The sequence below is a fragment of the Drosophila obscura genome, unplaced genomic scaffold (assembly GCF_018151105.1).
Source record: "Drosophila obscura isolate BZ-5 IFL unplaced genomic scaffold, ASM1815110v1 contig_186, whole genome shotgun sequence".
Taxonomy (NCBI): Eukaryota; Metazoa; Arthropoda; class Insecta; order Diptera; family Drosophilidae; genus Drosophila; species Drosophila obscura.
This window is the reverse complement of record NW_024542774.1, coordinates 1,489,473-1,501,736: the sequence shown is the minus strand read 5'-3', so window position 1 is coordinate 1,501,736 and position 12,264 is coordinate 1,489,473. Positions and strand designations below refer to the sequence as shown.

Genomic DNA, 12,264 nt, shown 5'->3' with positions numbered 1-12,264 from the left:
GCCTCGACCTGCACGAAATCGGCCACAAAGGAGGGAATCTTGCATTTAACGACCGCCGCATTGCCCCTGATCACATACTCATTCTCTGCCTCGGTTATGTAGAACTGTGAAACGACTTCAAAAATCAAAAGAAAAAATAATAATTATGGCCGGGGAAAATGAAGTTACAGGATGCTGGGTATTTCTATAATAATCCTAAATCTATGTCTAAGAAAAGTCCAAGGAGCATCAAATCGCACCATAGTTGTCCGAGAAGGACAAGACATTGCCCTCGTCATCGATCCAGGATTCCACACGCACAAAATCCGCCACAAACGATGGTATGGAACACTTGAGTACCGCCGCATTACCGCGTATGACATATTCGGTCATTATTTCGGCCTCGTAAAACTGATTGACAACTGCAAATGTGTATCAAAATCATAAAAGAAAGTGTAAATTCTGGATAGGAAAGAGGTGGGAGAGTGGAAGAGTGACACCTGGAACCCCCTCAAGTATGTTAGATGCCTTCTGTACAGTAAGTAAATACCATAATTATCAGAGTGTCTTAGCTCGGTGCCCGCCTCATCGATCCAGGACTCCACACGCACAAAATCAGCCACAAACGAAGGTATGGAACACTTGAGTACCGCCGCATTGCCGCGTATGACATATTCCATTAGAATATCGGCGCCGTAAAACTGATTCACAACTGCGATTCAATAGAATTTACATAGAAATGAAATCAAAGCTAAAGCATGGGATGATTATGGAAAAAGATAGGGATGGGGAATATGGAATCCTACTTAAAACTAACATCAACGTAGTTCGGAGGGGAGTAGTTCTAAACTCTGCTGACTGTACCAAAATCCTCTTGCGGCGCATACTCTGTGCCATCGCTGGCCACCCAGGCCTCCACTCGCAGGAAATCGGCAACAAAGCTGGGTATCGTGCACTTCAATACCGCCGTATTGCCTCTGATCACATATTCGGACACGACCTCGGCCTCGTAATACTGATTCACGACTGAGAGAGGATGGAAAAATAAATGAAATTTTAAGGGAAATGAAAGGGATAAAGGAACGGGAAGGATCTTCTATGGTTTTAATGTTGCTATTGCCCACGAATATACATATATGTAGTACATGTACTATGTACCAGCAGCTCCCTGTTGTTCGCCGAGCGTGCCATACAGCTTGCCCTCCTCATCCTGCCAGGATATGACCTGGACAAAGTCCGCCACAAACGATGGTATGGAACACTTTAGTACTGCCGCATTGCCCCGTATGACATACTCGTTGTTGACCTCTGACTCGTAAAACTGTTGCACAACTGCAAGAGGCGGGGGGGTACGTGGGAGAGATTACAGAAGATTTTATAATGAAAGTACTAGAAAAAGAACTACCGAGAGAACGCCACAGACAGCGCCGCAGCCACAGCCAGACACCTTGCGTGTGGCGAGGCGTGTGAAAATGCGCAGCCAGAGAGCCCCATCAGTGGAGTGCATTTAATGGCCCCTAAAGCGCACTTCAGTGGGAAAGTCACTGCCTCCATCCATCCACCAGCCGAAAAGGTTAAAAATACGTAATTCTGATAAAATTGCTCATCAGCACGCAGAGAGGCCAGACACAGACGCAGATACAGATACAGAAAATGCACACAATGTAAACTCAAAAGATGAAAAAGGAAAAGGGAATGGGTAAAGGCTCACTTAAGCTAAAGCTATAGCCAAAAATTCAATGCATAGACAAACCATATTCTTGGCCTGGCGAGAAGTCCTCGCTCTGGTCCGTGTGCCAGGACACAACACTCACAAAATCGGCCACAAATGAGGGGATTTCGCATTTGAGTACCGCCGCATTTCCGCGTATTACGTATGCCTTATTTACATCGGTGTCATAGTGTTGGGCAACGACTAAAACAACAGCATACACAAACCACAAAAACATATATAACATTTATAAAAAAAATCAAAAAGAAAACTAAAGAAGGTCCAAGGAGCGAAGGCAAAGGCGAAGGAGTATTGTTGCACACTGTTTCCTAACAGATATTGTCTAACCAGTGTTTATTAATTGAGTTACAGTTGGAGTTTTGAGTAGAGTGTAGGTTTTGGGTGTATTTTTTTTTGTACAGTGTTACAGTCATTATTAGTGTGGGTTAACTGTACAGAAGCTCTGTACAGAAATGAAGTGGATTGTGTTGTTGTTTCTCTGTGTGTTCTTTTATTTCGTTTTTCTAGTGTTGCACAATAGTTAAAGCGGTGCACACACACACACACACAGAGGGAGAGAGAAAGAGAAACGATCGATTTTTCACACACCATATTCAGTGTCGGGATAGAAATTCTCTTCCTGATCGCTATGCCAGGATATAACATTCACAAAATCGGCCACAAACGATGGTATATCACATTTCAGTATAGCGGAATTGCCGCGTATAACAAACGCCTTGTGTATATCCTCTTCGTAGTGTTGCGAAACGACTAAACATATAGAAAAAATTAAAATAAAGTTGGATATACATAATAAAAGAATGAGAGTGATAGATGAAATGTGAATGGAAATGGTACGAGTATGACAGGAACCAAATCATGCTTTAGTAGTAAACAACTATTCTATCGCTAGGTGGATAATCCTAATTCGTGTCCCGCACCGTATTCCGTGCCCGGAAAGTAGCTCTCCTTCTCGTCGGCATGCCAGGAGACCACCTCAACGAAATCAGCCACAAACGAGGGTATCAGGCACTTGATAACCGCCGCATTGCCTCGAATCACATGCTCCTTGTTTACATCCGCCTCGTAGTACTGGGCAACCACTGCAGTGGGGGGGAAAGGAGGTTGAGTGTGTCTGGATTTAGTTGGGCGACATTCTCACGGTGAAGTAAACCCTATTCCTGGAAGTGTTGTGGCTTGATTGCCTGTTCTTTTTTGGTTGGTTGGAAACTCATTAAACGAAAACACCCAAACACTATCATAATCACTCTTAAACCGCCTGACAGGCCAAGTTAATTTCAATTAAGCAAAGTTTTCTGTGTGGCGCGCCAGCCTTCGTATACATATTTCATTCCGGCCAACAAGCACCGGGCTGGCTCTATACATAGTTTCCTGGTGTCCGCTCGCTCTATTCACACATAACATAAGCATAAAATGATAAATTCCCCTGGTTAATAGCAAGCGAAAGCAAACGACAATAATGATGTCAGGTGAGTGAGGCCGAATGGGGCAGAGGTAGAGAGGAGCGAGGAGTTCGTTCAGGTGTGCTGGCTGGCTAATTGCCAGGGAACACGTCAGCCGATGGAGCGATGAGTAAGCGAGGGTTGTGCTCCTCTCCAGCATGATTCCAACATAATTAGCTAAAATATAATCAAGTCTGGCCTATTTAGACTTCACTCCATGGAAGCGGAAGTAGCCGCCAGAGCCAAGGGACGTGTCTGGCTGTCTGTCCGGCCCCACAACTCGATAAGCCACCTCCCACACACAGCCCAGAACTGTGGCTAAGTGACAAGTGCATCACCAGGCAATGGCACGAAGATTGGAAGCTGTTTAAAGGTAAGCACAGTTGCCAACAAAAACACTTCAGGTGGCTGACTGACAGAAAGACAGGAAGACGGGAAAAGAGATGAAGCGAAGCGGCAAACCGATTAAAGTGAAAATGCCAGCTTGCATTAAATTCCAATGGGCATTGCGAAAACTTTTCAAAGAAATGCATGCGAGTGTATTTGTGTGTGAAAATGAAAGCGCGTGGAAAACGTTCAAAGCTAAATCCATGGAAAATTCGTTTTTAATTGCCGATAACTGCAAAATAGTGGAAGGTAAAAACCCCAACGTCGAGTGGCGGCGGGCGGTCAAAGCGAAACGAAAGCCAACGTTGATCGATCATCGGATGGATGGGATTAAGCTGAAAATTTGAGTAGGAATATTAAGCTGAGGGAAGTGCAAGTTTCCAGAGTGGTTTTTTCTTTAAATAAATAGCTAAACATTTTTAGTTTTAAACTTTTAATACACTCAGAGAAAAACGCCTCAAAATTTTAATATTTGCTACACTTGATTTAAAAATGTACACGCTCCGAGCGTGTAAATTGTAAAAAGAAAGTTTTTTAGATTAAATATGGTGCCATTTTGCTCTAAGTGTATCGTTAATTCTTTCTATAATTTTTCCGCTCTTCCGCTAGTCAGCTTCCAGCGGTTCTCTTAAGCCATTTTATTGGTACAATTTTATTACGATTTTGCCTGTAAATTGAATCTCAACCAACATCCCCCTTGCACTGCCCTCCGCTTAACCACGAATCCGCTCAACTTACCGGCTCGCACATGAACATCCCGAGAGATGATGGATCCGAACTGATTGCGGGCAAGACAGGCGTAGACCTGGGCGTGCACCTCCTGGCGGTAGTCCTCGGCGCGGAAGGGCGGAAAGACCAGTTTGCCGTCGGATGAGATTTGTCGCAGACCGGGTACATCGCCCACGGCAGTGCCATCGCTGCGTATCCAGATAATCTCGGGCATGGGGTTGCCGCTGGCCTTGCACTCAATCTCGGCGCCGGTGGAGTTCGAAAAGTCAATGCGGTTGGTGGGCTCTTTGAGGAAGACGGGTCCCTTCTGGTCGGCATCTGGTGGATTGGCAGCCAGAGTCTGACCGCCAAAAGCTGTGTAGGAAGAGCAGAGAGAGAAATTAGTTGAAATCATTAGAAATACAAACAGAATAAAAGTAGCATAGAACTTCCGCAACGGAAGTGCATTGATGGGAGGAGTACGAGTACAACTACGAGTACTCTCTGTATTCATAGCCATGTCCATGTCCACGATCCATGTCAACAGTTTGTCTATTGTTTCCACCTTTGCTGTTTGACAATTGAGTGCCACGGATCAGCGACTCCCTCGAGCGGGAACCGAGTGCGGACAACAAAAGCTCTTTTATTTTATTTTTACAGACTACTCGTAGAAACAACTTTTGCTGGCAGACAAAAGGCCCAGGCAGGCAGAAGGGGAAAATCGTTCGTTGACACTTTTTCAGACCCGGTTCCTGCTGTTCCTGCTGTCACTTTTGCACTGGCAACCGATTTCATATTAAATTTTATGCACTGCCATGTCCCATTGCCTCTCCTCCACCCCTGTCTATCCTTTGTCCCAGTCCCCCCCTTCACCAATTCAAATTTGATGAAATTCTTGGGGCGTGAGTCTGCAATTTGTCGCCTCTAGAGATATTTAAGGCTTTGGAAAACTATTTACCAAAGAAAATTGTTTGCTGACATATTCTTACAGTGAGCCGAAGGAGAAATTTCGCTAGGCATTCCCTCCCAGTTTCATGGGCACTCAGCTATGCAGTACTGTCCGTGAAAGATTAAATATTAAATGTCCGAACTAAACTTCAATTTAAGTAGAATTGTCTTAAAGAGAAGTTTCAACTTATGTGCGAGGGAGCTACCCACCCCCATTCCTGGCCCTTGAAAATTATAGATTGAAATGAAAACGAATCAATTTGTTGACTTTTCTGGGCTTGTGCGTGTGCGACATGAAGCACGCATTGAGAATTATATAAAATTAAGTTTCGAGGCGTTACGTTGAATTGTCGCTTTACAAATTAATTGCTCAATTGTTGTATGATTAAGGTTTGGGAGAGCAAGAAGTGTAATTTCAATTTTATGGAGTCCCCTGAATCATTAAATACGGAATATAAAAAGTGCCCCGATGGAATCGGTTTACCAGATTCAACTTAAACTGTCATTTAATTCTAGTCCCCACTGTACTTGCATGGCTCTGCATACACACACACAAACATACAAACAAACTCATATCAGATTCAACATGTGCTTGCCATACGGGGAAAAAGATCTTTCTTGCGGGCAAGCGTGCAAAAAGAGGAAAAGAATAAATGTGCGGAAAGAATAAAATACGCAATTGAAAATAATATTTTGCAGCTGTTCTTGCCACTGATAGACTGATCGATCGACAGAGGGGGAGATAAACATCGGGGAAGAAGGATATATCGCCTCTTTCTTTCTTCGCCTCTATGTTTCCATTCCAACTCGAACGAAACTCCTATTCCCTTTTACTGACTCTCTTCTGTCTTAATAAATTTATTGTGTGTATATTCCAGAAAGAGATTTGGCTTTGCTCTTTTCTCTTTTAGGAATACTTTGAATGCCTTTTCCTTCTCCTCTCTTCTGGGCTTCGCCTTTTCTCCCATTCCACTTGTTGGAAGAGTTCGCGCGCTATCCAATTGGTCTTTCATTTCAACCAGATTTTCGGATTGCACCTGCCTCTTCCTTTTCTGTTGCCTTTTGTCTTCTGCAGCTTCCCCATACAAGAGCCAAAGCAGCAGGTGCTCTTTGTTTTGCTTTTTTTTTGATGCCAAAAGTTTCGAAGCAGTTGCCTAAAACCAACAACAAAATTCGCAGAACCAAACCGGTTGAAGTGGCAAAAAAAAAGTAGCCGGCATTTAAAAACGAACAAAGCTAAATAAAGCAAAAAGCAAAAGCAAAGCAAAACTTGGAGACAGCAAAGCGCTCTGCTCGGCTTAATGAAGCAGAGCTCAGAACTATGTTTTTCTGAATTTATCGCGTAATTTTCCACTTATGCAGGCAATTTGCACAAGACGAAGATGATAATGATCCAACTAAGGTCAACATTATGCACTGCATCAAAAGCCTGGGGCGTTGGGGGAATGGGAGTGGGAGTGACTCAGCCTCAAGTCGGTTCTCTCAAATGTTTAGCACTTGTCTTGGGTCCACACAGCACAGTAGCCAGAACGAAGAGCAAACAAACAAGAGTCAGAGTAAGGCGAGAAAGAGAATGAGTAGAATAAGCTTTGTCAGGGGAATGGGAATGACTAATACTAGAAACAACAATAGAAGGGGACAGGGACAGGGAAGAAACGAAGCAGCACGCAATTCCAGAGGTGTCAAATTACGACGTCGAAAGCTCAAGAAAAGTAAACAAATATTGAGCTAAGAATTCGACAAACAAAAAAATCCACACGACACCCACGAAAGGGTTTACGGCTCTGGTTCGAATATAATGCTTCAATCCCTCCTCTCCCCTTCTCGAACTGCTTCCGTTCCAATAATTAACCCATTTCCAGACGTATACAAACCCTTGGCACCTCATGAAAGGGCAAATTGGAAATTAATAACTTCCGTCTAAACAAAAACAAAGGGAATAAGCGCTCAATGGGCACACACTCACACGCATGATAGGCTAGGCGACCCCACCCCAGCCAGAACCCAGAACACCTCCTCATCACGCACTTTTATCATCGAGGTCGGAATATAAACACACGCACGACCACCGACCATATGGGGGCGATATGGATGTCCAGCCAGTCCCCAGCCAATCCCAAACCAATACAATACCTCTGGTGTTGCATGCAACGAATCTCAACCATTTCGATTGAATTTCGTTTCGGTGGCGAAAACATCTGCTCTTTGAGGTTTGAGCCTCAGAAACCAGTCCGACAGCTGTTCGAAAGAGCCGGCAGATCAGAACAGGTATCTCAATGTCAGCGGAACGGTACCCACAGTCCCATTCATGCGAATCGTGCGGCGCGTACCCACACACAGTTAAGTCCACGAAATATGACCAATTACAATTACTGAGCAAGTTAGACAGTTACAGTCGATATACGGACAATACGTTACCCGCTAACCCGAAAGTTGAGAATGATTTTCTGTAGATCGGTACATCGTTGTGGCTACCATCAGACACAGACATATCTTGCTTTGTGGGTGGGTGTATTGAATATCCCCGAATGCAGCATACCCTCTATGCACTCTACAAGTATTCGTGCCGGGTGTAACGAATAATTAGGTAATGCGTGACACAGATAATTGCAGTCGTCCTGCCCACACACAGACACTTCGCCAACAGTCCAGACACTCAATTACCGCGCAAGCTGCAACACGGTGGAGCGGCAGACAGACACCACGCAACGCAGCCCAAGCTGTCCACCTCGGCGTGGACACTAGATGTCAGAGGGAGCTGCCACGCTGCTGACAGAAGGTGACAACAACAGACAGAACAGCCGCAACAAACCGCAGCCACAGACGACACGTGAAAGAGAGAGACAGACACCGTTAAGGCGACACAGGAGAAAGAAAGTGGAGCAGCACGTACCACGTGGGGTTCAGAGGGGGGATGTGTGTGTGTGCTACTGTTGCTGCTGCTGACACGATGATGATGATGATGATTTGACAGACAGTGGATGGCTCCGCACAGTGGGAGACACTCAAAGTACCTCAAAATATGTGTGGAGCAATGGTAAATAAATCATATTCTATGCTTTCGTTCCACTGTGCCTGGGCAGCTTTTTCTAGAGAGGGTGGAGAGAATGTGGGTGACCGAAGGAGAAAGAAAATAAAAAAGAATGGCTTGAGGGTGGATTTGTTGTATAATTGAAAGCGTTGCACAACAAAAGTTTCACCAGGCGAGGGCAGCAGCAGCAGGCAGCCGAGAAAGCAGAAAAAGAGCGTAAGACGGGACAGCAGACAACGACACACGTGCACAATCTCCGTACTGCAAGGGAATGCATTTGGCGATGAAGAGGGATCCAAGGAGCCCAGACAAACAAGGAGACCCTGCCTGACAACGATAGCGACAGTGGGAGACAAAGAAAAAGAATAAGAATCGAGAATGAGGATGAGGATGAGGAAGACCAAAAGAAGCATTTCGTATGCGTTTTGCATATTCAATCGAGAGTTAACGTCGTCACCGTCGCTGGCGCATTAATTAAGAGAGACACAAAAAGACTTGTTAAAAAAATATATGTAAGTACATATGTATGTATGTATGTGTGTATTGTACATTTACCCGTAATTCCACAATGGAACTTTTTGTTGTAGTCTGCAGATTGTGGAGATGCAAATGATACAAACACGATGGACAAGTTGGCAGCCCCCAAATGTAACAAAACGTGACTCAGGCAGGAAAAAAAAAACGTAAAGGTAGAGATGACGCGATGGTGAGGGAGCAACACATGCCTGGACGTACACAGCCATACATCGTCTGGTCGTAGATGATGTCTCTGCCTGATAAGTGTTGCCTCATTCTGAAATTGGGGTTCGCCATGTAGAGGAATGAAGGAGAAGCGAGAAGAATTGGTAGATGAGGATGGGCGAGGCGAACAATCAACATATTTTACAAATTATTATGATGGCTTGATTCCATTTTTAGGGGGCGCCAAAACGATGTTAATCTTTTCCCCCGATTCGCTTGAGCAGTTCCACCAAATCGGCTTGATTTTTGAGATTTCTCTGTCTTGTGTTTTCGAAGAAAAAAGAGTTTTCAATTCAACGGCACATATATTGTGAATAAAATGTGGATACACATATATCAGGAAAAATTAACCTGAAATCTAAACCATTCAAGGGGGGACAAACGGTGCTAAAAAGACTAACCACAACCACTGGCCCTTAATATCCAACACAAAACGGTAGAAACACCCGCACATCCATCCCTCCATCCCGTGCCCTGCTAATGCGAGCATCAAGGGTCCCTTTGCGCTCCAGGGACTGCTTGCCGGGAGTGAAATGCGGCAACAGCGCCTCCTCGCTCTAAATACGCTTTTCCGAGCGCAGCAGGCAGAGACATAAATAAGTATAATAATATTTTTACACCCAACGTGATGAGGGACACACGGACGGAGAGCGCCAGAGAGAGGGATGAGGGATAATGTTTGGCAGAGATGAGATTTGTGCGTGTCGACGGAGTGCTTTTAGTTATTACAGAATGGAAGTGGAGTAGAGAGTACTCTCTCTCTCTCGTTCTCTGGCTGTCTTTTAAATCGAAATGCATAACCCCAAAATGTAGACCAACTCTTAACTGGATAAAACATTTTCCAGTTTTCACAAGTTTTCCTTCCGTCTCTCTATCTCTCTCCATCTAAGAAGGGTGACGAAAACAAGTCAGTGACAGAGAGAGAGAGATAGAAAAGTGACTGGGGTGAGTGCGAAGGTTTGACGGAGGGTGAAAAGCAACGTTGCCGTTTTTCGATTCCATAAAATTGAGTATTTTTCAGCTATTCGTACTAAATGTTGCACCCACTTAAGTTTATTTTCCCTCTAACCCCCCAAAATAAAATCCCCATAAATTGTGGAGATTTGCAGGCAACTCGTAAAATATTTTGAGTTAACATAATACTTTCTAAATATATTTACAGCATATACAGATAGATATTTTCAAGTTCTGTTTCCTCCAGAAGCACTTAATGAGCCCCCCGAATGTATGACAAATGCTTTTAATGGTGCCCCTTCGGGCTGTCATGTCTTCTTGTCTTCATGTGGATTTGTAAAGAATTTAGACAAAAAGAGAGCAGAGCGCTCGATTCTTTTGAAGTAGATTAAAGCGTTTTCTATGCGAGATCTGCTGCATGCCACCGATACTCGTGTGTTGCCAATTTTCAGCTTCATTATATGGCAATTATTTACACAATTATCGAAAAAGTTGTTCTGTCTATTGCCAATTCCCTGCCATTCTCCACTCCAGACGCACAGCACAGGCCATAGAGAAGTTGACAAACAACTTTTGAACTATGAGTTTGTGAATGGGGGAAAAGTAGGCTGCAACGGCTCATAAAACAGAAAATTTTGTGACTGCATGATGACGTCAGGGGAGTACTCCATGTCTATCCCTGGATGTGGAGAGGCATTCCTGTGGCTGTGCAACTAATAATAATACGTACAGAGAGAGGCCATTAAGATGGAGGGGCAAAATTCTATTGAACTATCCACAGCTGCGGCATTTCTTGTGCCAGTCAGGGCACCCTCCTTCAGGTCTGTGTTGCCGCGTGTGTGTTGTGCCTCAATCGTCGAGGTATCATAACACATGGAAGCAGGAAGAGCAGAAGAAGGAGGGTTGGGAGGAGGCTGCAGAGTAGGCCTAGAAAGTGTCCAGGCGGGGGGGACGACGACGACGACTAGGGTACATCAATCATTTGTAATTATACGCATGCCTCTTCTCCATTCCATCATCTCATTTCGGCTCCTTTCTTCCACTCCCATTCCCCGTCTCCACGAAACGGAAATAGTCTTCTCCCTGGAATTGGTATGGGGTCTGGTTCAGTGATCTCTCCCCAGTGATCTCTGTCATGTTTACGAGTGCTGGCTCGCTCGTTTTTTTTTTTAATCTCTGAAGGAGAGAGATCCCAACGATAGCATGGAGCGTTAAGTGACCCAGTTGATAAGTGGCATCGCCTGCACCCTCAGAGATCTCTGTTCTGCTCTTATCAGTGGAATGCAGTGGAACAGTGAAAACTTTAGCAGAACCAAAAGCTTTATGTTCGCGAGAGAGCTTTATCAGTCACATCTATTCCATTTGATTCGCACACATAGACATCAATTGTTTGCTTCCTGTTTACTTTTTTTTTTTATAACATACCCTTCAAGAGGGTACGACATGACGCGGGGCACATTGATGTTCGATTCGAGACGCAAAAACGAGTGCTGCAAAAGAGGTTGTATTACATAGATACATACTAACACATATATACCATTTAAGTAGTACTCTTAATTGTATGCCTGTAGCAGTAACGATGCCCTGAAAGGGTATCCACTCTTCGAACATTCTTCCATTTTTGTTCAAGTTCCATTACAATGTTTCCTGTGTGTGTGTGTTCGCGCTGCTTGAATTCCAATTGAATTGAATGAAATTGCAAATTAAATGCGTTTGAGCTGCCACTGCAGGCAGCAGATGGCAGACGACAAACAAAAGCAGAAACATAACATTTAAACTTTCCCATACTACTCGTACTCGTATAATAAATCCTATTTAATGTTCAGGTCTTGCTTTGCAAACGAGTATGCTCGCATTTATTCGAGTATACTCTTCCGGAACATTTCAATAAATAACCATGGACATACTCGCATCATAATAATAATAATAATAACAGCAATAAAAATTGGCGCAAAATTGTTTTTAATCAATTTCAATTGAATGATGACCCGGCACAATCAAGACGTAAGACCAGGCAGGCGGAGACCTCTAAGGCTTTTGTTACTTACAGATAGAATCTAGCTTTGTACGTGGCTGTGCATAAATTCCCTGAAATATTTATTTTAGATTCCATCTTCAATCAATTTACAGAATCTCCAGCAAAACAAATCAGAATTTTGGGCAAAATTTCGTTGCCTTCATTTCCAATTTCGGTTGCCTGTTTTGGTATTCCCCTCGTGTTGGAACACTTAAAAAATTGAAATAAAAACTTTAAATAATTTTATTTTGATGTATTTTTTTATTATAACATCACGCTACATCATGTCGTTTTTAAACAAAAATTTTATGTATTTTATTTGCTA

General features: G+C 43.7%; 1 protein-coding gene across 1 annotated transcript in view; it reads right to left on the bottom strand.

The window, feature by feature from the left end:
• LOC111078554 (Down syndrome cell adhesion molecule-like protein Dscam2) overlaps positions 1 to 12,264 on the bottom strand; it is a 61,799-nt gene that overhangs the window by 43,935 nt on the left and 5,600 nt on the right. Inside the window, 2 exon segments of the mRNA XM_041593171.1 lie at positions 1,138 to 1,311; positions 4,279 to 4,623. Of these exon segments, the coding sequence (XP_041449105.1) occupies positions 1,138 to 1,311; positions 4,279 to 4,623 (519 nt within the window).